The sequence below is a fragment of the Dermacentor albipictus genome, chromosome 7 (genome assembly GCF_038994185.2).
Source record: "Dermacentor albipictus isolate Rhodes 1998 colony chromosome 7, USDA_Dalb.pri_finalv2, whole genome shotgun sequence".
Taxonomy (NCBI): domain Eukaryota; kingdom Metazoa; phylum Arthropoda; class Arachnida; order Ixodida; family Ixodidae; genus Dermacentor; species Dermacentor albipictus.
In genome coordinates this window covers 94,955,621-94,982,344 of record NC_091827.1, presented here as the reverse complement: position 1 = coordinate 94,982,344, position 26,724 = coordinate 94,955,621, and the positions used below count along the sequence as shown (strand labels likewise).

The window sequence follows — 26,724 nt, the reverse complement described above, 5'->3', positions numbered from 1 at the left end:
TCTATTTTCCCTCTCACCGCTAACTCATTGATCGGCTTCTTATGTACCAGTTTCTTCCCTTTCCTCCTCAGGTCTAAGCTAATTCGAGTTCTTACTATCCTATGGTCACTGCAGCGCACCTTCTGAGCACGTCCACATCTTGCATGATGCCAGGGTTAGCGCAGAGTATGAAGTCTATTTCATTTCTAGTCTCCCCGTTCGGGCTCCTCCACGCCCACTTTCAGCTATCGCGCTTGCGGAAGAAAGTATTCATTATCCGCATATTATTCCGTTCCTGAAGCATGGAGCTCTTATGAAGCCGCTACCGCTGCCTACGCTGTGACTGTGCTGCGTGTGCCGCGCAGTTCTGTTCCTTTTCTGCCATTGGCCCCATCTGCACTACGACCACCGCCTTATCCTGAACGCCATGTGTGAATTGCAGAGAGTCGGCCGTGCCAGGTGTTTTCGCAGCTTAGTTCACGTTCATGTGAGAGGCCTCACGAATGTCAGTTCTCTGGCTGTCGCCGCCACGCTTCCTCACTCCAATGTTTTGCTTAAGGTCTTCACTCTTGTTAACCTCCCTGCCTTTCTCTCATTTGTATCTCTCTCTCTCTCTCTAAACACCGCGCTTGCTAATTTAGTTACTATGCCTATGGTTACAAGTTTACATGGCGGATAAACAGCTTTGCTTACATGGCATAGTTGTCCACTAATTCGCTATCGCAATGGATGATTCGCCTCCGGGTGAAACTGCGGCTTGTTTATGCTGTGCTTTTAATTGAATACCGTTTCGAAGTATGTATTTCTCCTGCGTGCAAGCGACGCAGCCATGCAATTGTATTTGTATGTTTTAGTTCTTAGTATTTGCTGGTACCTGTTGTAACTGTTTTTTTTACATGCCCGGGAAGTCATAAACATGATATATACATTACAGACGTACGGAAGCGCTGGAACATTTGCCAGTCTGGCATTTTACTGAGAAAATATCGCCCAGAACGCCGACGTTTACGGGCACGCTTTGACCTCAAGTAATATGTACATATACATGCACCACACCTACGATCACTCAATGTGTCTAGTGGCTCGCTATGCTCAACATCAACATGCGTTTTTTCGCTTTCCTCATGACTACCGGCCTTGTCTATGAAATAACTCTCGTTGGTAAGTAACGTTCTGTGTTATCGTTGCTGAATGTTATTCATCCTGTTAAGGGGCTTCCCGCTTGGAATTACAGCCATGGGTATTGCACTTATAGGAAACAGCAGTTTGCGTTCAACTATTTTTTTGAAGCTGAATCAGTTGTTATATAGGTAATGGAGATTGTAGAACAGGTTGATATGCTCATTCGTTGCTGGATACGGGTGCTATTATTCATCAAACGTATTTTTGTACTTTTCGCAATGTATCGTGCGCCCCGTGCATTTCTTGGGTTTTCAACTTTTAAAAGCGGAGTGCCTATCGCATACTCCCCACCCCCACATTTGTCGTTTGATAAGGCTACTGCTGCTTCCAGGTCAGTTGGTGTCTCGTGGGATGTAAATTTGAAAATACCCATTCCTTTTTAAACCTGTGCCACTTGCACATATTTTTATTTCATATTTGTTTCCCAATCAGTACGCTACAACACTTTTACAGCATGAGATCCTACGAAAAAAAATGTGTTAAGAAGATTTCCTGGGAGTACATTCACAGCAAGCGCATGTATTTCACAGCAAGCGCATGTAAGGCCCTGCTAAACTGCATGTCTAGCGAAGCTGTTGCAAATCCACCAATGCAGTTGTTGAGAGGGTTGCGCAATACCCATTTTATGGTTCGGATGCTTGTTTTGAGCTTCTTATTCATTAGACCGTATGGTGTCCTGTGTGTGTAAGAATTATTTTGACGTACGTATGGCTGTTCGCTGCCCTCTTCTGGGTAATTATAGCCTCTCCCTTACGGGGCTAAGATCCATTGCATTTTTTACTAGCTTACGGGGTAGGAGCCATTAGTGATGATGATAACCGCTTGTTGTTTATTGAAGCGTATGCTATTCTGTTCTTTGGATGCGTGATTCCAATGAATGTATGCACTTTTCGCTTCAATTTGTTGAGGGCTTGTAGCCTTTGCATTCCGAGTTGGATGAGCGATTTCATTTTTTGAATGAAATGAAAATAAAAGAGATGTAATCCCCTTATAATAGGGACGGGTGCTCCTTTTGGTTTCGCAGAAACAGCAATAAAAAATATATGTAGCACGAAAATGAAAATAAACCAAGTCACAGTGTCCAGGAATCCCCACTAGACAGTCTTATACACCCAGGAAGATATACATATAAAAGGGAAATGCAAGTTGTACCACAATAAATTTGTAAACAGTCACAAACACACACAAGCGGCCATGATGCAGACTGCGATGAGCATATATACAGATGAGCAATTGCACTGAGTCAAAATAATGTACGCACAGCACACAAAAAGTATAAGGGGTAATATAAAAGTGCTAATAATTACAAATTATAAAGGCAATTTATAGTTACATCGTTGAATAGTCAGTGTGCTACGTACTTCGAATAGTGCTACGTACTAGTGTGCTACGTACTACGAATAGTCAGTACTTGTTAAGGATGACATTTTCTTAGTAAAACTGTTCGAGTGCGTTCAATGTTTTTCGCTGTGTAGTTTTAGATGGACATGGGCCCAGTAATTTTGTGAGTGAGGAATGTCGGTAAGGATCACTGGAGTTTAGCTCCAACTCTAGGTGCCGTCTTTGCATCAGGTATCTGAGGCATTTGAGGAGTAGTATATGGTATACCGTCGTACCCGCAAGAGCCAGCTGGGGAAGAATCGCGTTTTATGCGATATAGGAAATGTCTGGTGTGTGCCGCTCCAAGGCGCAGTAAATGAATTGCCTTGGTATTTGAGTTGAGGTTACACTTCGTCAAGAGTGTATTCCTTAGTATTTTGATTAAAGCAGGATGACAGACACAAGTATTTCTTTGGTACTCTTCATATGCCTTGCGGGTCCATCGGTGATAAAGGAATGATCCGAATTTCGGTATATTTATGGGCTGATTTTTCCAACGAGTCCGCTAATTGTTTGTATGACTTGATGTTTTCGTTCAGTAGCCTCAGGTAAACTGTTCACTACTGCGTACGTTATTCGTGCTTTTGGTTGGCTATCAGCAATATCTTCAAGACATGCTAAAGTGCATACGGGGCCTGCATAAACTACCCACATATTTTTGGTGTCTATTTGTTTAAAAAAAAATAAATGCTTTGGATAATTGCCAATAATTCCACTATTGTTTGTGCCATCGAAAACTCTGCCTGTAAGCATGGGAAAACATAAGCTGCAGTTGCACTTTGTTCGATTATGTAACCATCCATGTAGGCGTGAATGGATGCTAGGTACTTCTAAAATAGCTGATGTAAAGGAAATTGTTTCGCTGGTTATGTCGAAACGTCGCTTTTATTTTTAAGCCCTTCGATTGAACTTTTTTTTTATTTTCGGGCCTGTAGAAGCCATGGTGGGTAGCAGACGTCTGGGTGCCAAGAAAAAAAATATCATGGAAGCCGCGATTAGTGTTTTGTGTTCATAAAAGATGGCGTGCATCTGTGCGCCTGGACGGTTCTCTATGAGACAAATCATTCTGGGTACAAGTTCTGAAAAGATGTAGGCATGTATTCAGGCTGCGAATTAGGGATAAATGTGGGTCCCGTGCTTCTGCAATTGTGAGGTGACTCGATATGACTTGCGGGACTCCTAGGCACTTGATTAAGGGAGTATGAGCCATCGCTGATGATGATAATTTCTGCTCACGGACGGACACGAATAATGCCGACCACCGAGACAACAACAGCTTTGCTGCAAAACCGCATCAAACAAGCACACAATTGCAACGGCATAAATTGGTCAAAGAACAGTATTTGGAAATGTTACATGTCGCAAAATATATACAGGATATTTTATAAAAATAAATAAAAACAAAACGATCGATGTACCATGCACACTATAACAAACATGTTTGACATGTTTTGGATAAATCTCTTGCGAATCCGTCGCTGTAACTACTAGAAGGTGAAATGTCATGGTGGCGGGGGCACCAAGGCACCGAAAATAAGAACAAATACAGAAAAGAGCGCGGCAAATACCAAGTGATGGCGTTCAACCAAGAGGGAGACGTTGACCTTCGGTCCTGCCTCCTAGCACGTTCCTCGCAGCAGCTGCGGCGGCAAGACAAATGTATGTCGCTACCTTTAGTTAGATGCATGAAGCTTACGCATCCACGGTAGCGGCGGCTTCAGCAGAAGGCGCGCGTCGGTTGTGCGGGTGAAACAAGTACAAAACAAAAACGACAGAAGGTCTCCGCCTCCCACTTGGTTGAACGCCATCACTTGGTATTTGCGGCGCCCTTTCCTGCATTTGTTCTTTATTTCGGTGCCTCGGTACCCTCGCCACCGTGACAGTTGACCTTCGAGTAGTTGCAGCGACGGATTCGCAAGAGATTTGACACGTTTTGGATAAAGTTTGTTGCTGCCCACGTTAGTGAAGAAATCTGTCTTTGTTTGGTTTTATGTTAGGGCTGGCTTTTAAAGGTACTGAAGGTGGACAAGTGTATGAACCCAGCTATTTGCTTGGTTCACGGGGTACGGTGCTGAGGCATTTCGTTAGAACGATGGACGCCCCCACCACCAGCTTTCGCCTGACGCCCTCGGTTGGTTGTCGGTGCCTCCTACTTCGAAACCGGGTGTCTCCTCCAAGTTTGTCTCCATATACCAAGGACCCTTCCATGTTCTACAGCAAATTTATCCGGTGAACTACGTCATCGAACCTCTCACGCTTTCTATGGACCTGCGTCGCTGAGGCTCCGAAGCTGTGCACGTAGATCGGCTCAAGCCGTATCACGAGTCCTTCGTCCCCACGATGCCTTAGGCTACCTGTGCGGCTCCGTGTTCAGCGAGGGGAGAAAATGTCATGAAAAAGAATTGCGCCGTGCAGAGTTCCGCAGCCGGACCACCAGCGCTAGGCAAGTGGGGCTCGCGCTAGACGTTATTGTTGGTGTGACTGGCTAAGCCTTCGCCTTTGCGTCTTCCACTCGGCGTCATTCGTTTGCGCAGCTCTCTCTTCGGCCCGCGAGACTCCACCGGTGCCGACACCCGTTGCTTTTCCCGAGGTGACTGCACTTCTCAGCGATGCCAAGGCCCTCGCGCGGCCACCACCTCCGACCATTGCGTCATCCCCATCAGTCGGGCCACTGCGTCCCGCTCCTCACATCGTTCAGCCTCGGTACCCACACAGCAGTGGACAACGGCGCACTCCTGACAGCCGGCCAATATGTTCTGCGTGGGGTCTACCTGGCCACGTTGGACGATTTTGTCGTTTCCGCACAACGTCCTACCACTGTAGCTTCAACGCCGCACCGTACATTTCTCCATACCCGTCACCCTCTGCGTCTCAGAACCCCGGCCACATGTCTTCCTACTCGGTCCACCACCCTCTTGTTGACCACCGTTCGCCATCACCTCGACGCCGCTCGCTTTCGCCGATGCGCCGTCATCCTTCTACTTTGGAACGGGAAAACTAATCGTCACAGTTCCAGAGGCAAGAACTGCGTCAACCACGAACAGACCAAGGCCTCTCTCCTCTCCCACTGATGTTATTGATGCATATGTGGACGGCGTCACTGCACTCGCCCTCGTTGACACTGGTGCCGCAGTTTCAGTTATTAGTGCCAAACTTTACCGTTCGCTCAGAAAAGTCACGACGCCACTGTCCAACGTGTTACTTCGTACTGCCAGTGCAGACCGTATCACGCCTGCAGTTGCGTGCACTGCTCCCATTGTGATTAACGGCCTCCCCTACACCGTAGAATCTTTGGTGCTGTGTTGTTGTTCCCACGATCTTATTTTGTGCTGGGACTTTCTTTCCGCTAACAAGGCCGTCATCAACTGTTCTCGTGCTGAAATGGAATTTCAAACGCAGTGTAATGCCCCACTCCTTGCCGTTCGTGAACCGGAAGATAAAGTATTTGTTGCCGAAGGCGTTACAATTCTACCACACTCATCTGCCCTTACCACAGTGTCATGCAACATTGTTGCTAAGGCCAGCGTACTTTTTATTCCATCTGCAATTTTCGCTCGTCGCAGATGTTCCCCGCTGCCTTTCGCTATTTTGGTCGTTCATGCCGTCGTCAGCAGACTGCTTGTCGCCAACCGATTGTCCTGCCCTCTCACTTTGCTTCGTGGGAAGTGCATTGGCCATGCCCAGTGTGTGGACACTGCTGTCATCATTGACGTGTCAACTGGTTCCATCGCCACTCATGATGTCACCGGAGTGACCTGTTATCCTGCGCAGGAGCCGACTTCGCGCGATGTTTTACATAGCTCCATCGCTGACACGTTGACTCTTTCTCAATGCGCCCAGCTTGTACGCCTTCTTGGCAAGTTCCGTTCTTCTTTCGACTGCCAGCATGTTCCCTTGGGCCGCACGTGAACTGTTTGTCATCGCATCGGCACGGGTACCAGTGCGCCACTGCGACGAAGACCATATCGTATATCCGCGACACAGCGCCGTGTTATCGCTGACCAAGTAGCTGACATGATCAAGCGCGGCGTCATTCAGCCTTCGAGTAGCCCCTGGACATCTCCCTTGTTCATGCTAAGAAGAAGGAAGGATCGATTCTATTCTTTGTCAATTGCCGTCGTCTTAGCAATATATCTCGTAAAGATATTTACCCTCTACCGACAATTGACGACACCTTTGACTGTCTCCAAGGCGCGGAGCTCTTCTCATCTATCGACTTACGCAGCGGCTATTGGTAAGTCCCCATGGCACCCGAAGAGCAACCTAAAACGACCTTTGTAACACCAGATGGCCTATATGAATTTTGTTTCATGCTTTCCGGCTTTGCAACGCTTCCGCGATATTTGGACGTATGATGGACAGCCTTTTGCGTGGTCTCAAGTGGAAAACCTGCCTGTGCTAGTTAGATGATGTGGTTACTTTTTCGCCCGATTTTCCCACCCATCTCTGTAGGCTGCAGGAAGTGTTGCAGTGTCTAACTGCCGCCTTCCTTCGGCTCAACCTGAAGTGATGCCACTTTGGCGCAAGTCCGCTCACCATCCTTGGCCATGTAGTATCTAAACACGGTATTCTTCCTGGCACCACCCAGCTCCGTGCAGCTGCTCATTTTCCCAAACCTTCCTCCGTAAAAGACATTCGCAGCTTCCTTGGCCTGTGTTCTAACTTTCATCGCTTCATTCGGAATTTTGCATCCATCACGGCTCTCTTGAATCAGCTTCTACGGAGCCACTTGAACGACTACGCCTGCTCGTCTGCTTGTGACGATGCCTTCCAAGAGTTCCGTCTGCAACTAATCTCACCGCCTATACTGCGTCACTTCGACCCGACAGCTCCGGCCGAAGTCCACACTGACGCCAGCTCTGTTGGACTCGACGCTGTGCTCGCGCAGCGCAAATCTGGACTCGACGAGTACGTCTTTGCATACGCAAGCCGCACCCTCACCATAGCCGAGAAGAATTATTCCGTTACGGAGAAGGAATGTTTGGCCATAATCTGGGAACTTGGTAAATTTCGACCTATGGCTCTATGGCCGCTCCTTCAACGTGATTGCAGACCACAATGCACTTTGCTGGCTGTCCACGTTGAAGGGCCCCTCAGGTCGATTAGCTCGCTGGGCTTTGCGGTTGCAAGATTTCAACGTGCGCGTTGTCTACAGGTCTGGTCGCCGCCACATCGATGCCGACGCGCTTTCCCGTAAACCCGCGTTAACCGAAAGCGATGCCTGCCTCTCTGCCGTTGACCAAGTATTTTCGTTCCCAGCAGGGTGCGAGAGGGCTTCAAAGCAACGCAAGGATGCCTGGATTCGTACTCTTATCCGCTTCCTTTCAAACCCGTTGACTGCTCCTTCACCTTCTTGATCTTTGCGCCGCCAAGCTTCTCACTTCGAAATTCGGGACGGACTTCTCTATCACCAAAATTACGTCTCTGAAGTCCGCAAGTGGTTGCTGGTCATACCTCGACATCTTCGTGGTGAAATATGTTCTGCCTTCCACACTGACCCACAGTGTGTGCATGCGGGTGTGTTCAAGACGTACACCCGACTTCGCTCCAGGTATTATTTGTCTGGCATGTACACCTTTGTATGCAAGTACATTTGGTCGTGCCTTCAGTGCCAATGCCGCAAGGTTCTTGCTCCGCATGTCTCTCGTCCTCCCCAGCCAATCCCGTGTCCTGCCAGGCCTTTCGATCGCATTGGCACTGACCTGTATGGACCCCCTCAGAGCACGGCTTCCGGGAATCGAACAGTCGTCGCCATCGACCATTTGACGCGACACGCAAAAACTGCCGCTCTTCTTGCTACCACCGCTCGTGATATAGCATCCTTACAGCTGAAAAACTTTATCTCCGTCACGGTGCACCTCGCGAACTTTTGAGTGACAGAGGTCGTGTCTTCCTCTCCGAAGTCTTTAACGCGCTCTTTGCTGAATATCGCATCGTTCATCGCACCACCACTGCCTACCATCCTCAAACTAATGCTCTGATGGAAAGATTTAACCGCACCCTCGGCGGCATGCTCTTCGAATACGTCGCGTCTCGTGACACTGACTGGGACCTCATTTTGCCATTAATCACGTTCGCCTACAACACTGCACCACAGGCGAATAACAACTTCTCCCCATGCATCCTCTTGTATGGCCGCGAACCTTCGACTACCCTCGACACCACTCTTCCATAGAGACCCTACTACTCCGAATGTACGCCGATCTCTGAAGCTGCCCACCGCGCAGAGGAATGCCGTCAGCTCGGCCGTTCCTTTACAGCCGCCGACCAATGGCAACAAAAGTATCCACGTGACGATGATCACCCGCATTGTCACTTTCTTCCGGACTTCCTTGGGTGGCATTGTGTTCCCGCCTTTCCTGCTGGACTCTCATTCAAGCTTGTGTCCAAATATCAAGGACCCTACCGTGTTGTCGCGCGGACATCACCTTTGAACTGTATCCTAGAGCCTGCTACGCCACCTATGGACCAGCGCTGTCGTGGTCGTGAAATCGTCCACGTACAACGCCTGAAACCATATTACGACCCCATGATTCTGTGTTCACCATGAGTCGCTAGGATGGCTCCTTTTCCTTTGGGGAGCGATTGTAGTGACGAGGAATGCCCGTCGCTGCAGACACGTCGCCAGTCGTCCGGGAGGTGCGAGCTTGAGATTGCCTGAGCTGGTCTGGTCGAGACACGCTGCCTGCTGCTCTCTTGTACCGTATTCATACTATATATATATATATATATATATATATATATATATATATATATATATATATATATATATATATATATATATTATATATATATATATAATATATTCAACACTGGCCGTGGGTAGGCCGATATAGCAGACAGCGCAATACCGGCCTAACGGAAGTACAAGCCGGCGTTAAGCACTCCCCATACGTGGGCCAATCCCGAAGACTGTGCAATGCTGGGCCGACCCGCGGCGGCGGTGAAGCAGGCATTAAGCACTCCCCATACGAGGGCCAATCTCGAAGATATTGCAATTCCGGGCCGACCCGTGGCGGAGATGAAGCAGGCGTTAAGCACTCCCCATACGTGGGCCAATCCCAAAGATAGTGCAATGCCAGGCCGACCCGCGGCGAAGGTGCAGTTCGCCATTATTGGTCCGCATACACAGCTTCGGTGGCCATCCTTCCTCACAGAGTAGAAGGGCATTGACATTTTTTTTCGTGTTCACATCAGAGGGCGTTACGTCACTTTGGCAGCTTGTGGCAGCTAAAGTGGCAGCTTAGCAAACTGAAATATAATGCAAGTACTGTTCGCCCGTCTCCTTCTCTCAGCCTCCTAAATGCCCGCACTTTCTCTCGTCGTGCGCCATACAGTTTTCTCGTTGGCTCCAAGGGGCGCTCGTGGGCGCTGATAAATTCGGCGTACCGCTTCAATATCCTTCCCGCTTGCATTTTTGTAGGCTGCATGACATGTGTCTTGCTTATGCCTCTTGACGCAGTATTGTATGCCTTGTTAGGCGGGCCAGAAATGCAGCTGATTCGATTTTGCTGCAAGACGATTGTAGAAATGTGTTGAAGCAGGTTACTGAGACGGTTGTTGTGGTCTGAAGTCAATATTTTACGTCCGTTCGTCATGACTTTTTCAGAGAGCAAGTGCTAGCTCGGTTATTTGTGTGAGTAGGTCCTATATAAGCAGCGTTGGCAGAATCGTTAGAACGCTCTCGCACTTATCCTAAATGTAACGCATTCAGCGCGTGGTTTATTTGGGCCAAAGCTGACAGTTCTAATCATAAATTTCCAAAAGTTATCTGTCTAGTTTTGGCACTTAGTGTCAAATGTACCCGGCTCTTGATTGGAGCGGGTTGACTATAAAAAGCGAGAGGAATAATCTTTCATTATGTATACCCAAGCTCTAGTCCATCCGTCATGCACAGCTTTCGTAGCTTACTCATATATCGCAGAATTCTTATGTTACATAGCCCAGGAAAATAGCTTTTGGTGCTTGGGAGCAGCAATCACGTACACGAAATAGCCGTCTTATGCAGTAGTAACCCGGAAGCTGTGACATCCACGCTTTCATTCAAAAGAGTCAGACATATATCAACGAGATCCTTTAAATCACTCATGTGCGAAAGCCACTAGACGCACGGCAACTCCACTCTCACACTCTTCAGACTTCGTAATATTCTTCAATAATAGACAGTTTTAGTACTGCGCCATGACGATACGTACGCAGCACGCAAGCGCTGTGCGGAACGTAGGAGCACATGTCCCGTTAGGTATTTTAGTACTGCGAAACGCCTACGTACGTAAGCAGGCGACGGGTGCGTCGGAGCGCGTTGGCCGCGTCCGCAAGTACGTCGAACCGTCAGTCGAACTATAGGCGCTGTTGAGGTCGCGAACGTGATGTAACGTGTGGGCGCGTTCACGCTACGTCGAACTATATTTAGTCATTTAAAAGACTACTTTCAATACGGATGCAATAAACGAATCATATCAAGAAAAATAAAGACCAAGTGCTCGCTATATGGGGCTGGCACGGTCATTTGCGACGAACTACGCCAACAGGAGGTCGAGCCTTTCGTGCAAACACCGCACACTGAACACTTTCTCAAAAAACAGGTTCTCTTGAGATCTCTTTTAAGAGGTTAACGGCGAAAGCCTACACTTCCTCCTCTTATCATTCGCGTCTTTCTCTTTGCCTCTTCTCTTTCTCTTCTTTCTTTTAGTCATTACCGCTCACTACTAGGCATTTTTGTCATTTGTGAATCTATTGTGGTCATTAGAAGCCATCTTTAGACATGTCATATAATAGCCATTAGTAGTCATTACTAGTTATTACTAAGCATTTTAGTCATTTCTAATCAATTGTAGTCGTTACAAGTTGTCGTTAGACATATTGGTCATTTCGGAGTCATTAGTAGCCATTACAAGCCATTAGTAGTTATTGTCAGTCATTACTACTCAGTAATTGACATTTCTAGTCATTTCTAATCAATTTTGATCATTACAAGCGGTCGTTAGACATAATGGTCATTTGGGAGTCATTAGTAGTCATTATTAGTCATTACTAGTCATTAACGTCTACCAATCTCTATTATAACGTTATCATGCACTAACTGTCACCATCAATAATTTTTCATTGTTTAATCTGTTTTTAATCTGTCTTTATATGGCGCGACGACGCTTCGGCAGACATTCCGGCGGTCAGGTCTGCTGACACAAACAACACCATGAGCCTAGAAAGGTTTTCGCCTTAAAAACAAATTCCCTATGTTTGTTATGCATTCCCACCATGCAGGATCCGGAAGTGGCTTCTACGCGTTCACGCAGCAAAGCCAAATCATAGGCCATTAAAAAGTACAGCCTTCCACTGGTCGCCCTTGACGCTGCCATTTTGCGAAACTATTTTTTCTCGCCCTCTCCCGAACAAACGAGAACCACGAGAGCAGTACGCAAGGCTCCCTACGTACACACGCAAAAATCGGATGCATGCGTACGCAGCGGCCGCATACGCATCACATATCGTTCCTGTTGCGTGTTGCACATGCGCACTTTGCCGAACGTAGTGATCTTACGTACGCAACACCCTTGCGTACGCAGCGTACGCAGGACTAAAACTGCCTAATGACGCTATAGTGGCATCACAATTTTCGCAAAATAAGCCGCACGCATGACATTTCCAGCCCAGTACGGTGGATACGAGGAAGTGTCATGGCACGGACGCATGTAAAAACAAAACACAAGACAACAAAAAGTCGGCTGCGTGCAGACGTGTGCGGGTTTGTTTTTGTCGAGACGGCGCGAGCGCCCCCGCGTGACTCTGTTCCAACAATAAGCATGCACAGACCTCATCATCTACCCTGGCTGGAGAGCTATGACAGAAAAATAAAACAATGCGCTTCCTTAATTTTTTTCAGGTTGCTTAGATGACTCATTCTGCTTCCCGGGGACACGCATCCTAGCTAATGAAGCAGACGACGGCTTGTAAGCTACAGGCGACAGAAGGGGAAAGCGTTTTCGACATAACAATCGTGCCCATTGAACTAGCTGCTTTATTTTTTGTTGAGGAGGAAAGCTGTTTTGCGTTATCAAGAACGTTAGGTTGAGTGCCTTCATTTCAGTTTCTTAGGCAAAACGTCAAGTTTGTGTTACGTTACCAAAGCAAAACAGGGCCACCAGCGCGATTTTGTATGCGTCACGCTACGTCGCGCACCAAAGAAATTGTCGGAATGTCCCGAATACAGCCTCAAGACCGAACCATATAACGGTTCGGAAGGGGAACGGTTCACTTGGCATCATATGATTCGCCAAAATTTTTCTTGCCTCAGCGATCACGTCACACATCTGTCAATCATTTCAAAAGCGAGCCTTTATTTGGCTAAGAGCGGAACTGCCGAAAGGATAGTGCTTTTGGCTTCAGTTGCTGTGGCTTGACTGTTGGCTTGTGACCCTGGCCGCACGCGCCCTCCGCCCAGCCACGGAGACACGCGGGCGTCGCGAGCGCGTGCGTTGGTTGCTTCAGGGGCTATCACTTGCCCTTGTAGTCTGCTTGACGTTGCTCTTTCGGTGTAGACCACGGCTGGAAGTGTAATACGCATTCGAAGAAATGACGGATAATAATTCGCACCACTATGCCGGCTTTCTATGTAGACCTTTCGCAGGCTACGCTATCAAATGGATGTGGCTCGGGTGCAAACGTATCAGGGGTCATTCCACTCAGAGGAAAGCATTGCGCGCTGCGGTTCACTTCCACCGGCCTGCAGCCCCCAGAGGTCGGTCAGAAGTGAAACGTTCATTCGAATGGCCTAGATCTCTGCTGCCTAGACTGTCCACGCTGTTCTTCTCGCAACTACTGTCTTTGCTGTTAGAAGGGCTGGGTCAGCTTTCCCGCGAACTTTGCTTCAAAGTTAATGCCAAGGAGGTATTTTCATGGTGAGGTCGAATTCCCAGCGCTATCGCCAGCGTGAATAGCTCGCAGTCTCCATTCGGCAATCAGAAGGGCTCAACCTTGGCTGGTCCAGCGCTTCCTCCGTTCGGCTGATAAAACCATACAGTCGGGATGGGAGGATATTGTGGGGATCTCTTATTCGGCTGCCCTTCTTTCTATAGTCCGGGAGGGCTGCACTTTGTTGCTTAATTTCACGACACAGCGCCCACCGTAAGCATCACGCTCTTTGATTTTGCTTGGTGCTGGCAATGCAAGCCCCTTATGTCGTAATGTCCGATTTCAAGTTCCATTGCTCGTATCAGGCGACGTCCCGTGCGGCACATCGCAGGGATAGCGGCAGCGCGGTGGTGAGCGAGTCATGTCCGAGCCGGTGACGAAGGGCGAAAACAGAAAGAAAAGTTATATAGTCGGCGAGTAAAGGTGGCCCTAAAAACCAGTTAACAGTTCTGTTGCGCTCGCTATTTATGAAGTGCTGGCAGTGTATTCCTATTGCGTGCATCGTGCAAGCTCCTGGTAGCAGAGGACATAACGCTGCGCTCTGCCAACTCATTTACTGTTGCGATACCACCTGCCGGCTGACAATGAAAAAGAATGACATTAATAAATTACTTCTGCATTGTGTAAAAGCATGGCACCACAAGTTTACACTTCAGAATGTGCTGTATAATACTTATTTATATTTTATATTAGATTAGCAAACAGAAACATTCTGCAGTTCCTCAATTAGCTTTTGATATTGTTGCAATATCTTCGTCATGTCGAAATCCTACATTGGCACTCCCTACGAACCAGAATTTACTTGATGTTCACGTCAATGGGTGTCCCTTTGACGGCGTTAATACATACTGGAGTCAATATGTCCATAATGAGTTGTTACCTCTATCTTCGACTGAGGAAAGTCCTCACGCCTCCTACTACTCGAGCCGTACGCGTAGCCATTGGTAGCACTGTTGATGTCACTGGAATGCGTACTTCCCGTATAAGTATCGCCGGCCGCCACCTTCTTGTTCTTTTCTCAGTGCTGACCAATTGTCCCCATGACCTAATTCTCGGGCTCGACTTTCTCACGGCGCATTCAGCTTTGATCGACTGTTCTGCCGGTATCCTTTGCCGCGAACTTCCTCTACTCGCGCATATTCATGCCGAACTGCGCAACAACTTTAGTACGACCGCTTTCATCCACCTGCCAACTAAACCCTGATTTTCCTCGATTCGCTATAATATCTTCCTGTGGCCGATGGGGATTATGTCGCCGCATCTATGCCTGATGTCCTTTTGATGCGGAATATCACTGTGCCCCACTCCGTTGTGACCGTCGCCGATAACCGCCCATGCCTCCCTGTCGTTAATTTTGGCCTGACAAAAGAAGTTCTACCCAAAGGCATATCAGTTGCAACGTTCCGTGCTATCGGAGATAACCACGTCACGACGTTTTCCGTAGACGTCTGATCAGATTCTTCACGATGTGCACAGGAAGGTATTTGCCCTGACGCAACATTTCGGCCCATGTTTGCTGCGGACCTATTGCCTGAACAAGTATTAACCTATTCGAACAGTATTAAAACTGCCCTCGGCGTTATTCCGGGTCGTCGCACTGCCAGGACTGGATGATTCCCGTAGATTTGCAGCCTTTTCAAGATATCTGCGTCCGAGAAGGACAAAGGGACTTCATGCACAACCCCTTTCCCGCAATCCTCCGGCATAGCGACGCACGTAGACATTTCTATCTTTTCCCCTTCGAACACGAGGAGCTTCAATTAGGCGTATTTTCGCTTCCTTTCCGCGCTGACAGTTTCGACGAGAATGGAACGTTGCTTCACATTCATCGCGATGACGTCCTCTCCAGTGGCGTCTGGGCTGACGCCAGCCGCCCTAAGCATTACATCTGCCAAATACGTACTTCCGTATTTCACCAGACGTACGAGACCGCCGTGCGGCCTCATGACTATTTTCTCCGCGGCGTCCAGAAGTCGGGCATATTGCCGACTTATCCGCCGTCTTCCTCCCTGCGAGCTTCTCGGCGGCTCGTTGCCGTTCCCTATAGCGTGCCTAGTTATTCACTAGGGGGCCCGCTTTCCGTTTCTTCTTTCTAACGTACCATTGCCCCGGCACGTTCAATTTTTTCCGTATTAAGCTCGGAACCTCCTACAGTTTCCATCATAGTCTCCGAGCTGAGCCTCCACCCACTCCGGGGGTCTCTCACTGCTATGTCGAACCTTAGGCTGAGCTCACCATGCAGCGCGTTGAACACTTCAAACCCTCAAAAATTGTGGAAAAGCGAGGGCCTACTTTGGAAAATTTGATATCCTCGGTGTCCGTTTCTCGACTGCTGTTGATTCCAGCCTGAAACCAAAACCATCGCATCCAACTTGTGCTCGAGCAACCGTAGTCCACGGAGCCCATCGTACGCACGTCTGCTCGCGCGTTCGTCGTCGTCGACGAGCGAGTATTCATTTGACGCCATCACCAGGACAGCCCAAGCACACGAAATTGCCCGCACTCGCCTCCTGACCTTTCAAAACAACCAACGGAGCTTCTACGATCGCCCACTGAGAGACGTCCACTTTTCGCCTGGATCTCTGGTGGCCCTGTGCTCCTGGACTAGTCACGTTGGCCTGTCATAAAAACTCCTGACAGGCCCATATCTAGTGCTGCGGGCCATGACTTCAGTTACCTACGAAATCGTCCCAGTCAGTACCACTGCCTCATGTGCCCCAAATAACAATAACGTTGTGCATGTCGCACGCCTCTAGCCATATTACTCCCCTATCAGCACGGATATTTAGACGCCCCGGGATGGTGCTTCTGCCGCCGGGGTTAATGATATATGCATATTGCGTGTTTCTTGTGACCAGTGCACGCGGGCCCCCCGACAAAGACGACGAACGCTCACTGGCTCTCTGGCTGTCGGATGAGCTGGCCAGCGCTGCATTTACCTTTTGTAAATGTACCTTGTAAATAGTCTCCAGCTTTAGTCGTTTGTTCGAGTAACAATATGATGACGTACAGTTTAGAGGTAGCACCCTCTCGTCTAATGGTCGAATCCCCCCTTCTTCCACCTCTGGCTTGGGAGTGCTACATTTAGTGATATAAACAGCGATGTTAACGGTTCCTTTTCCGAACCGTTATAGGATTCCGCCCCTGGTCAACGTATGAACTGCCTCGTGGGTGCAAGCCTCTAGAATATATCTTCTTGTAAGCCTTCGCCTCATTGTGGCGACTCGCAGAAAAAAAGCGCAATATTTAATAATATGCTCGATCTCCGTTCGTCATCAGAAATTTATAGCACTCAAAGAAACAAGAGATGAGTTAAGAAATATAAGCCTTGTTATTTCATTGGTTTTATTTTAACGCATTCGATCGAGAGAATGTCTAAATGCAAGGATGCACCGCATGTGCCCTGTTCCCATTCGACGGAGCATAGAAAGAAAATTAGCAGTTTTAGTACTGCGCCATAACGATACGTACGCAGCACGCAAGTGCTTTGCGGAAGATAGGAGCGCGTGTTGCGTTAGGGCTTTTAGTACTGAGAAATGCCTACGTACCTAAGTGGGCGAGCGTTGTACACCAGGCGCATCGGAGCGCATGCCTGCGTCCGCCACTACGTCGAACCGTCGGTCGAACTAGACGCTGTTGATATCGCTAACGTGATGTAACATGTGAGTGCGTTCCCGCTTCGTCGAACTATATTTAGGCCTTTAAGACGGATGAAATACGCGAATCATATGCAGAAGAATAAAAACCGAATACTTGCTTTCTGAGCCTGGCACGTTCATTTGCGACGGACTGCGCCAGAAGCAGGTTCTGCATTTCGCGCAAACAGGACACGCTAAAAACTTTCTCAAAAACAAAGTTCCTATTTTGCTATGCATTCCCACCGTGTAGGTTTCCGGAATGGCTTCTGCGCGTTCACTTCACACAGCAAAGCCAAATTGCAGGCCATTGAAAATTACAGCCTTCCGCTGGTCGCCTTTGACGCTGCCAGTTTGGTAAACTCTTTTGTCTCGGGCTCTCCCGTACAAACGAGAACCAAGAGAGCAGCACGGAAGTCTCCCTGCGTGCGCACGCAAGAATAGGATGCGTGCGTACGCATCACATACCGCTTGCGTTACGTTCTGCACATGCGCACTTTGCATAACGTAGCTATCTTACGTACGCACGCCGTTGCGTACTCTACGTACGCAGCGGCGTACGTAGCGCAGTACGCAGTACGCAGTAAGTTCGTATCGGGGACACGGCATCTGGACAGGAATGGAGATGAATAGGCGAGGTGGAGTGTGGCGACGGTGCTGCAGCAGTGGAGACGAGTAGGGGAGAGGATAAGATTACGGCGACAGCGCTACAGCAATGGAGGTGAGAAAAGGCAGAGGGGAATGACTGTAGCGTTGGCGTTTGTCCACGTGGCTTGCGTATGGGTGTAGCGTGGTGCCGTATGAAAAAAAATTACGATCTCATAATGTATGCAGCCCAAACAGCTTCGCTGCTAATCCGTCCCTATATACATGTTGCGTCTCCACAAATTTTTTTTATGCAGAACAAAAGGAAATATTTATCTCTGTATTGAAGTATATGGCCCACAAAACTGAATACAAAGGCTCCAGAAGGGCTAACCCTATATTTCAGAGGGTGAAACGGAGGCAGGAAAAGAATCGTGTAGGGTTTCTAGTCCTTAGACTAGAGTTATTGGTTCAAAGTTTGTAATCATGTTAGAACCAATGTAATAGTTAAAGATAATGATGTGGATCACTTTTTTTCAAACCATGAGGAGCTATTTGTCCCATGCGAAGTTGCCGTTGTTGCTAGTTGCCATTATTTTGTGCCAAGATATATGACGGTCACTGTGAGATTAAGGAAACACAAGTATGCCCTGTCCAGCTCAACACACCTTGAGTTAGCGGAACATTGAAATACCACAAGCTGATCTCTTTTTCGTGACACTAATGTTCTCGCCCTCAAAATAATCAACTTAACCTTTACAAAATGAAAGTCACACTCACCTTTATCATCTTCGAGGTGACTGTGCAAGTCCATTTTTCTAACCATTGACCAGATAGAATAACAATCAACGGTGTCTTGAAATAAACTGGCTTGTGCTTGCGTGTAAGAGTTAGGAAATGCTTCTTTGAAGTATTAAAGATTCTATATGCGGAGCTAAATGGAAATTCATTTGGAAGACATTTATTCACAGAAGGAAGGCAAATGGAAATTTGGAGAAAGTTGCAGTAATGAGCTGTTTTCACAAAACATAGTTAGGCGAGCAAGACACCGATAAAAATACCAATTACTTAAACATAATACCAATATTAGATGCGTTTTTAAGCATTATGAGCCTACGACAAACCAAACTGACGTATCAATACGGGAACCAACTTCCCAGGAATATCTTATATTCAAGCTCAAACTATGGTCAGCAACAGATTGCCAAAACACTATCTACAGCGGGTAATCACTTACGCCGGTAACAAATTCACTTGCTCACATTAAAGAATGAACAACGCTTTAGAACTATTCTGTGAGAGAAGCATGCTATCATATAATGTGATTTCACTGTCATTCTTGATACTCGTATTCATTTTCTTTGCTCTACTTTGTTAATTTTGTACTTCTTCACGTCGTATATTTAGTACTGCACTTGTTATTTCTGCGTATACGTCCAATATACGCGTTTCTGAGCTTATTTCTTATGAACTTTATTGCGTCTAATTTCTATATGCACATAGTTTTGAGGTTCATGTATGTTCGTGTTTCCAATTTGTATAGAGATTGCTTATTGCATTTTATGCAGGTCTATTTTTTATAACTCTTTCAACGTAGGCGTATATATTTTGTTCTGATTTTGCAGCAGCTTTCCACTGTTGTCCCGGGAGGCCGCAGCTTTCTCAAACCGTTGAACAACGGCATTTCCTCCACTCACTCCCGCCCTGTAGCTCATGGCGAAGTTAAAGATTTTATTGATGGCTTGAGTGATTCCATTGTTAATTAGGTTCTTGAAGAGGGCCAGCATAAACGCTACATTTGATGACGGCAAACAAGGTAGCATTCAATGCGTTCCCCTTTAATTTAACTTGCGGAAGATGTTACCACGCACCCGCAACCAGCTGTGGTTATCAGGGTATCTTCCCTCTGAATAATCCGCAAACAAATGAACGTATATGCGTTTATGTTTGCATCGACATTGATCAACCACTTATGGTCCGATTTAGGTGGAAAAAATGCAAGCTCCCACCACAGTGACAGGAGGTGCTCTACACCATTGATGGAGGAAGTGAGATTCTGTGGAAACCTGAGGATTTGGAGATATTTCTACAACCATACTTCCCACCAGTGTCAACAATTTATGTGGGACAACTGTCTTGCCGATGGCGTCCATGGAACACGCATCGCCTGCGCTAGGAAGTGCAACAAAGGCAAGTATACTTGAAAGCAACTTGTGTATAAGTTCAAGTTAAACATCCTGAGTGGCGCGCCACCAAAACGACTGCTACAAACAGCGCCCGTGAACGAAACTAAATATTGTAGCCTACCAGATGCTGTCGTGTATTACGTTGCGTGTTCACTTTCTATTTCCTTTCGAGAAGTGGTTCTACGCATAGCAGAGCACATTTAACTAGACGTATATCTTCATGATATAACTAAATCACTGTTCTACTATTTCTCTTTACGTTTCTGTGTAAGCATTCTGACGTAGCAGTAGTACTCCGCATACCGGTGTGCAGCGCAGCTTACATTTTTAGGTTAACTAAGTACTGCAGAAAAAGAAAAAAAACGCGATAGAAAGAAGTGAAAGCTAGGTAATTAAGTTTACGTGACGCATATGTAGTTTGCTACCATAGGCAGGTAATAAACGGCGACCGCCTGAACACCACGGTAGGAAAGAAAACCTTTTAGCACTGCTTTGTCCAAAGGGCACATCCAAACAAGACTCGCTATGGAAATCTTATTCAACACAAGCACAAAATAAAAATTTAAAAGGGCTCACTGGCGTAGACTATAGATGGACTTTCCGCTTCTTTGCTAATCTCCGATCGTGGAAATTAAAATAGAAATAGAAATTATCATCATCACCAACACGCAGCGATTACCTCAAAGAGATAGTTGGTGTTGGTACGAAAAAAGTATATATGCGATTGTGGCCTTATCCTTAGTGCAATGGGCTGCTCTGGTGGGGAACCAAGGCTACATATCTGCATTCGAGCCCTAATTTAATATTTATTGTGACTTTTGTACTTTGCATATCGGGCACACTTTCCAGGAGCTCACTATCTTGCTAACTATCTGTTTCCCTAACAGTGCTACCAAAAACGTGGTTGACTGGAAGTGGGTGGTTCATGGCCTAATCGCCAGGCGACCAGGCTGCCATGCTGTCTTTCCGTATTCCTGCTTGTTTCCTCCCTTCCTTTTGGCTGCTGTGCTGGAAAAACTGCGTTTGAAACGAATAGCCAGAAAAACTTGTGTCAGTGGGTATTTGGCACTGGACGTGTGTCGCCGTTCAATAAACCATCTTGACACAAAGGAGGAGGAGGAAGAAAAACATTTATTTGTAAAAAAGAAGGACAAGCAGGTGTGTTTCTGCTTTTGCGGAAGGCGCCCTTAGTGCAGGTCTTCTGTGGCTCTTGCTGTCTCCCGAGCCCGCCTCACCAGTTGCTGCTGGTTACGAGGGTCCGAACTAGCCAGCACGGCCTCCCGTTGCTCGGGTGTGGGGTTGGGTATTTGCGGGGCTGCCTTAACGCTGGGGCCCACCCATGTGGTGTCATATAGGGAGGCGTAGTCGTTACAAAGGGGGCATTTGTATGAGTATAATGTAGGGTGTATTGCGTTTAGTCTGCGTAAATGGGGGCATGTCTTGGTTTGTAATTGTCGCCATGTTACGGCGTCTTCGCATGAGTGGGTCTTGTGTGGAGGTGGGCATTGTCGTCTGTTGAATCTGTGGTGTTGTAGTATGGCGTTGTATTTTAATGGTACGGGCTCCATAGAGGCGGCCGTATCCCTCTCTTGTGGTGCACGGGAGGCATGGGCTCGGGCTACAGCGTGCGCACGCTAATTTCCACGGAAGGACTCGTATCCTCGAGTCCATACTAATTCAACGTCCGGTAATTGGGAGCCTTGTTTGAGGAGTCGGTGGGCGATCGAAGATATTCTGCCTCTGGCCTAGCTACGGCAAGCTGCTTGGGAGTCAGTAATAATTGTGACGGACTCGTTGGTCAGACTAGAGGTGATGGCCAAGGCGATGGCTCACTCCTCCGCTACGAGGGCGCTGGCAGTGCGGACCGTCATTGTGACCACCTATTGAAGGTTATGCCCGACAACGCTGGCCGTCATGGCTTCTTTTTGGGGGTAATGCGTGGCATCTGTGTATAGTGTGGTGGGAAGACTGTCATATTTTGCCTCTAAAGTCCTTACGCGAGCTTGACAAGGAGTTGGGTCACAGGACGTGGTACCACTGCATATGAGGTCTGTTAGGAAAGCATCCGACCTTTCGCTGAAAAGAAAACTGCCATAACTGGATCATTGGAAACCTAATCACTATCAAAGTAGTCTCCTTGGGATTGCACACACTTCTCCCAGCGGTGCTGCCATTGTTGGAAGCATTCCAAGAAGGCCTCTTTCGGAATGGAGTTTAGCTCAGCTGTCATTGCAGCTATAATGTCCCCTCTTGTCTTAAATCGCGCTCCTTTCAATAACCTCTTGATTTTGGGAAACCACCAGTAATCGTAGGGAGCCATATCAGGAGAGTAAAGAGCCTGTTCAACTGCAGCAGTCTGGTTTTTCACAAAATATCTGAATCAAGTGCGAGGAATGCAGTACTCCTTAGTGAATGTTGTCACTCAGGGCCTTCGCCGAAAGTGTATAGTTGTCTGTAACTGTACGCGCTGCCGGGGAAATAATTTACGGACCATGTATCTTCCAAGAACGTTCAATTCGCGAGGAGCATATAGCAGTAGTGAGTAAAACATGCTACAATGTTGCTAGCATATTCTAGTCGGGGCCCGAAATGCAAATACCAGACTGCATTGAAAGGTGGCGGAGATATTCAGCTTTTTCTCAGCTCTCGTGCCCCCCATTTTGTCGCCGTGGGTACATACATGTCTCTTCTGAATTCTTTGGCTCAGTATATCGCGAAATGCATACAGTTCTAGCGCGGCGCAGAAGTTTAGCATTACAGAGTATCGTAATTGACGGTAATTTTTTTGCTGTTGGGGGACATCTAGAACTTTTCTGGACTGCTGCTGTATTGTCTTGCGCTCTTTCTCAACAACGCGATACGGATTATGCCGGATGGATATTGCGGTATCTTCCTGTGTCCACCGTGTAACCAGTGGCGGTTGACGTACTTGAAAGGTTGCAGAGAAGCAGTCAGTAAAACGGCCAAGCTGTTCTCTGACACTGTTTGTGTTGCGGCGCTAAACCGGAGGAAACGTCGACAACGGATCCACGTGGCATGCTATCGGTTTTTTTTTCTCTCTTGTACAGCGAAACATTGTAGAGCGTGGATGACTTCGTCGAAGTATGCTACAGCGGCGCCCTAACGATGTACAGGCATTCGTTGGCAAAATTTGTCAGAAGCACCTCAATTTGATCACCTATTAGGCTGACGATAACACGAACACTTGTTCAACAGACAGACAGACAGACAGACAGACAGACAGACAGACAGACAGACAGACAGACAGACAGACAGACAGACAGACAGACAGACAGACAGACAGACAGACAGACAGACAGACAGACAGACAGACAGACAGACAGACAGACAGACAGACAGACAGACAGACAGACAGACAGACAGACAGACAGACAGACAGACAGACAGACAGACAGACAGACAGACAGACAGACAGACAGACAGACAGACAGACAGACAGACAGACAGACAGACAGACAGACAGACAGACAGACAGACAGACAGACAGACAGACAGACAGACAGACAGACAGACAGACAGACAGACAGACAGACAGACAGACAGACAGACAGACAGACAGACAGACAGACAGACAGACAGACAGACAGACAGACAGACAGACAGACAGACAGACAGACAGACAGACAGACAGACAGACAGACAGACAGACAGACAGACAGACAGACAGACAGACAGACAGACAGACAGACAGACAGACAGACAGACAGACAGACAGACAGACAGACAGACAGACAGACAGACAGACAGACAGACAGACAGACAGACAGACAGACAGACAGACAGACAGACAGACAGACAGACAGACAGACAGACAGACAGACAGACAGACAGACAGACAGACAGACAGACAGACAGACAGACTCAAAATGCCTGAGAGAGAGAGATAATTTAATTGAAAGAAGGCAGAGAGCTCGGCCTGAGCTAAGGTGCTCTAGCCTGCTACTCTGGACAGGGGGAGGGGGAATAGGAACATAAAGATGTGATGAGGGATGATGATGACATAGCAAGAAGGATGCGCAAAGGGGAAAGCAAGTTCAACACTCTGATGATAAACATTCACAAATGTCATCCATGATGCCACAATCAGGTTTCGCATCAAGTCTGTTGTCACCGATTCGAGTGAACTTAAAAATAGAGGCGTTAGGACGAAGCTTGTGTGGGCCTCCCCTGCGTGAACAGCACAAGTGCCAAACAAAATCTTTATAGCGCATAAAGAGCTGCGATAAGCGGCTCTAGCACGGCGAGCACTTGTAGGACACTTTTAGCGGCCGGAGTCTCGAGACCACCGAGAATCACCCGCATTGATTCGACTAGGTGCTTCAGCATATTTTGTGCACTCTCCCTATCATTGTGTTCATCTCCTTGCTTGCCCGTAGTGTCACCGGTTTCACTGGCCCTATAGTTCTTGACTTCATGGCACTGAGGACCGCTAGTGCCCGCTGGCATGGCCGTGGGCCTAGAGGGCAGCAAAGGCCATTCCGTGTCTGTTTCAGCCGGTGGAGGTGAATGTTTGCCGCGTGCTCTCGTCAACCTTGAATTATCAGTAGACGCCGTTACTGTCCTTGATGCGCGCACAGGCAGAGGTGGTCGTGGTACCTGTGCCACGCTAGGTAGTTCTCCCGAAATGGTCTTGTGATGATTCTGTGGCGAGCGTTGATCACTTTGGCGAACATATTGAGCAGCCCCTTTACGTGAACATTGGTCTCTTGCCATTTTTCGAAGAATACGAACCTCCTGTTTCATCTTCGGACATTCCTTCGAAGTCGCTTCGTGAGAGCCAGTACAGTTGGGGCATTTAAATGAGGACGCCTCACAGTCGGTGGTATCATGCTCTCCGCCGCAACGCGAGTAGGTGGCTTTGCTTCTACAAACAGCACTCACATGTCCTATCTTGTGACATTTCCGGCACTGAATAGGCCTCGGAACGAATGGTCGTACTCGGTGTATAACGTAGCCCACTCTGACAGACGCTGGTAATGTCGAAGAAGCAAACGTTAACTTGATACATCGGGAGTGCCCCAAGCGATGAATCGCAAGAATACGCACCGATGACATCAAAAGACTCTTGAGGTCCACATGCTTGATTTCAAGCTCCACGTCCGAAATCACTCCAGTTGTTGTCTCCTTCCCGTAAATAATAAAGAAGTGGATGGGGATTGCGCTTAACTGCGGAATGGTCTTTAACTTCTCAAGTATTGCAGAATTTTTCACATCAATTGTCAGGATGTTCTTGCGAGCGTTGATCCTGATCTCGTTAATTTGCTTAGGGGCCACACTTTCAAAATATTCGGTTAGAAACTGCCTGCTGAGGGAGTTCATGCTGTGTGACGTCGAAAGGGGCGCGTAAGAAACCATGAAGGATTCTTGCTCACTCTGATGCGATGAAGTCGCCTCAGTCGACATACGGCGCATCTTCTTCGTATGGCGGCCCATGACTATGGTGAACTCGCTGTCAGAGTCCATGTCTTCTGGCGTTGAGCTCTCCCAGGAATCGAGCTGGTCCGAGCTTCCAAAGGCACGTCGTCCAAAAATGAGCGATGAAGTAGACGACTGACCTTGTTCAGGTGGTCGTGGGAACATCTTCTTACTCATTCTTGATGAAATGACTCTCACGAAAATGGCAAGAACGTAAAAAAATGCATAACAGCGAGAAGCCCAGAACTCCAGTAACCTCTGGGCACTTCTTTCTCTTCCTCCCCTCAAAATGCCTGAAGTACACAAGTAATGCTATTCGCATTAAAATACACGCCTTGAAGCGCGACATTCCTGTACTACTTCATGTGCGTTTCGTCACTGTGATTGGCACGTATGCTTGTTCTCACTCTTCACAAATAAGGTAGACAGGTGCTAGAGATAGTGCAACAGAAAATGGGCAGAGGATGGCGTGTGAAAAAGTGGGCCGCGCTTTACGGGAGAGAGTGTAATTTTCGGTGGCGTAGATGACGTGGTTCACTTAGTGCGGGGCTTCCGCGTGTCGCTGATAGACACACATAATCGCTATGCTGCAAAACGTGTTGCAGAAAATAAAATTCTTTCAGTCATTGAAACTTGCGGTAGTCGGTATCAAATTCTTGTGATTATACGATGCTAGGAACTAGGTACAGGAGGAAAAAGGCGATTGTACAGCGCTTTGTCTTGTCGCCTTCTTTCCCTTGTGTGTCTTTTGTTTGCGCTGTTAAGCTGCAAAGAACAGTTTTGCTGCATTTCGGTGACTATTTCAGGACAGGTTCTAATCACGCAGAGTCAAAAGTATGTGTTACATCTATATTTATTCTTTTATAGAAGGGGGTTTTCTAAAAGCCGTATACGTAGGCTAAGTGAGGATGTTCGGTGAAATGATTCAACGACAATAGCAAAGCTTAGGCAGAGAATTAAAAGGGATATTCACTAGCTTTAATTAGTTAATATTGAAGGCTAATAGAAATCTCAAAATATATGCTTAGAAGCTGTGATATGAGATCTTACTTTCTTTTTAGGATATTGGTGATGCCGCGATAGATTTCTATAAATGTTCTACGAAATAGACTGGCGTTACACTTCACTGTGCTTTAAAAATTTCTATCTATCAGTTCAGGAAAATATTACCTCATACGCCACTGCATTCTCTACACAATTTTAAAGACGTACAGTTCGCAGGGAGCAGTAGCATTACTTTTTTTCGAACGAGACTTGACTTCCCTACGGTTCTACTTCATATACGCGATTCATGCTTATGCAATAATTTCAATATATAAACAGTGATTCAGCATAATGTTCAGTTCGTTAAATGAACAATGTGATTTCTGTTTCAGATATATTAGGCTACGCCCATAAATTTACTTGAAATATCGAAACACAGCTATCCC

The 26,724-nt window shown here is 47.3% G+C and overlaps 1 protein-coding gene across 2 annotated transcripts in view; it reads left to right on the top strand.

Moving 5' to 3' along the window:
* Positions 1 to 1,060: 1,060 nt before the first annotated feature.
* Positions 1,061 to 26,724, top strand: part of LOC135897011 (uncharacterized) — a 33,882-nt gene continuing 8,218 nt past the window's right edge. For both annotated transcript variants that reach the window (XM_070521376.1, XM_065425572.1), the window contains exons 1-2: positions 1,061 to 1,140; positions 19,659 to 19,862. In XM_070521376.1, the coding sequence (XP_070377477.1) occupies positions 1,068 to 1,140; positions 19,659 to 19,862 (277 nt within the window). In that variant the 5' untranslated portion in view covers positions 1,061 to 1,067. The remainder of the gene's footprint in view (positions 1,141 to 19,658; positions 19,863 to 26,724) is intronic.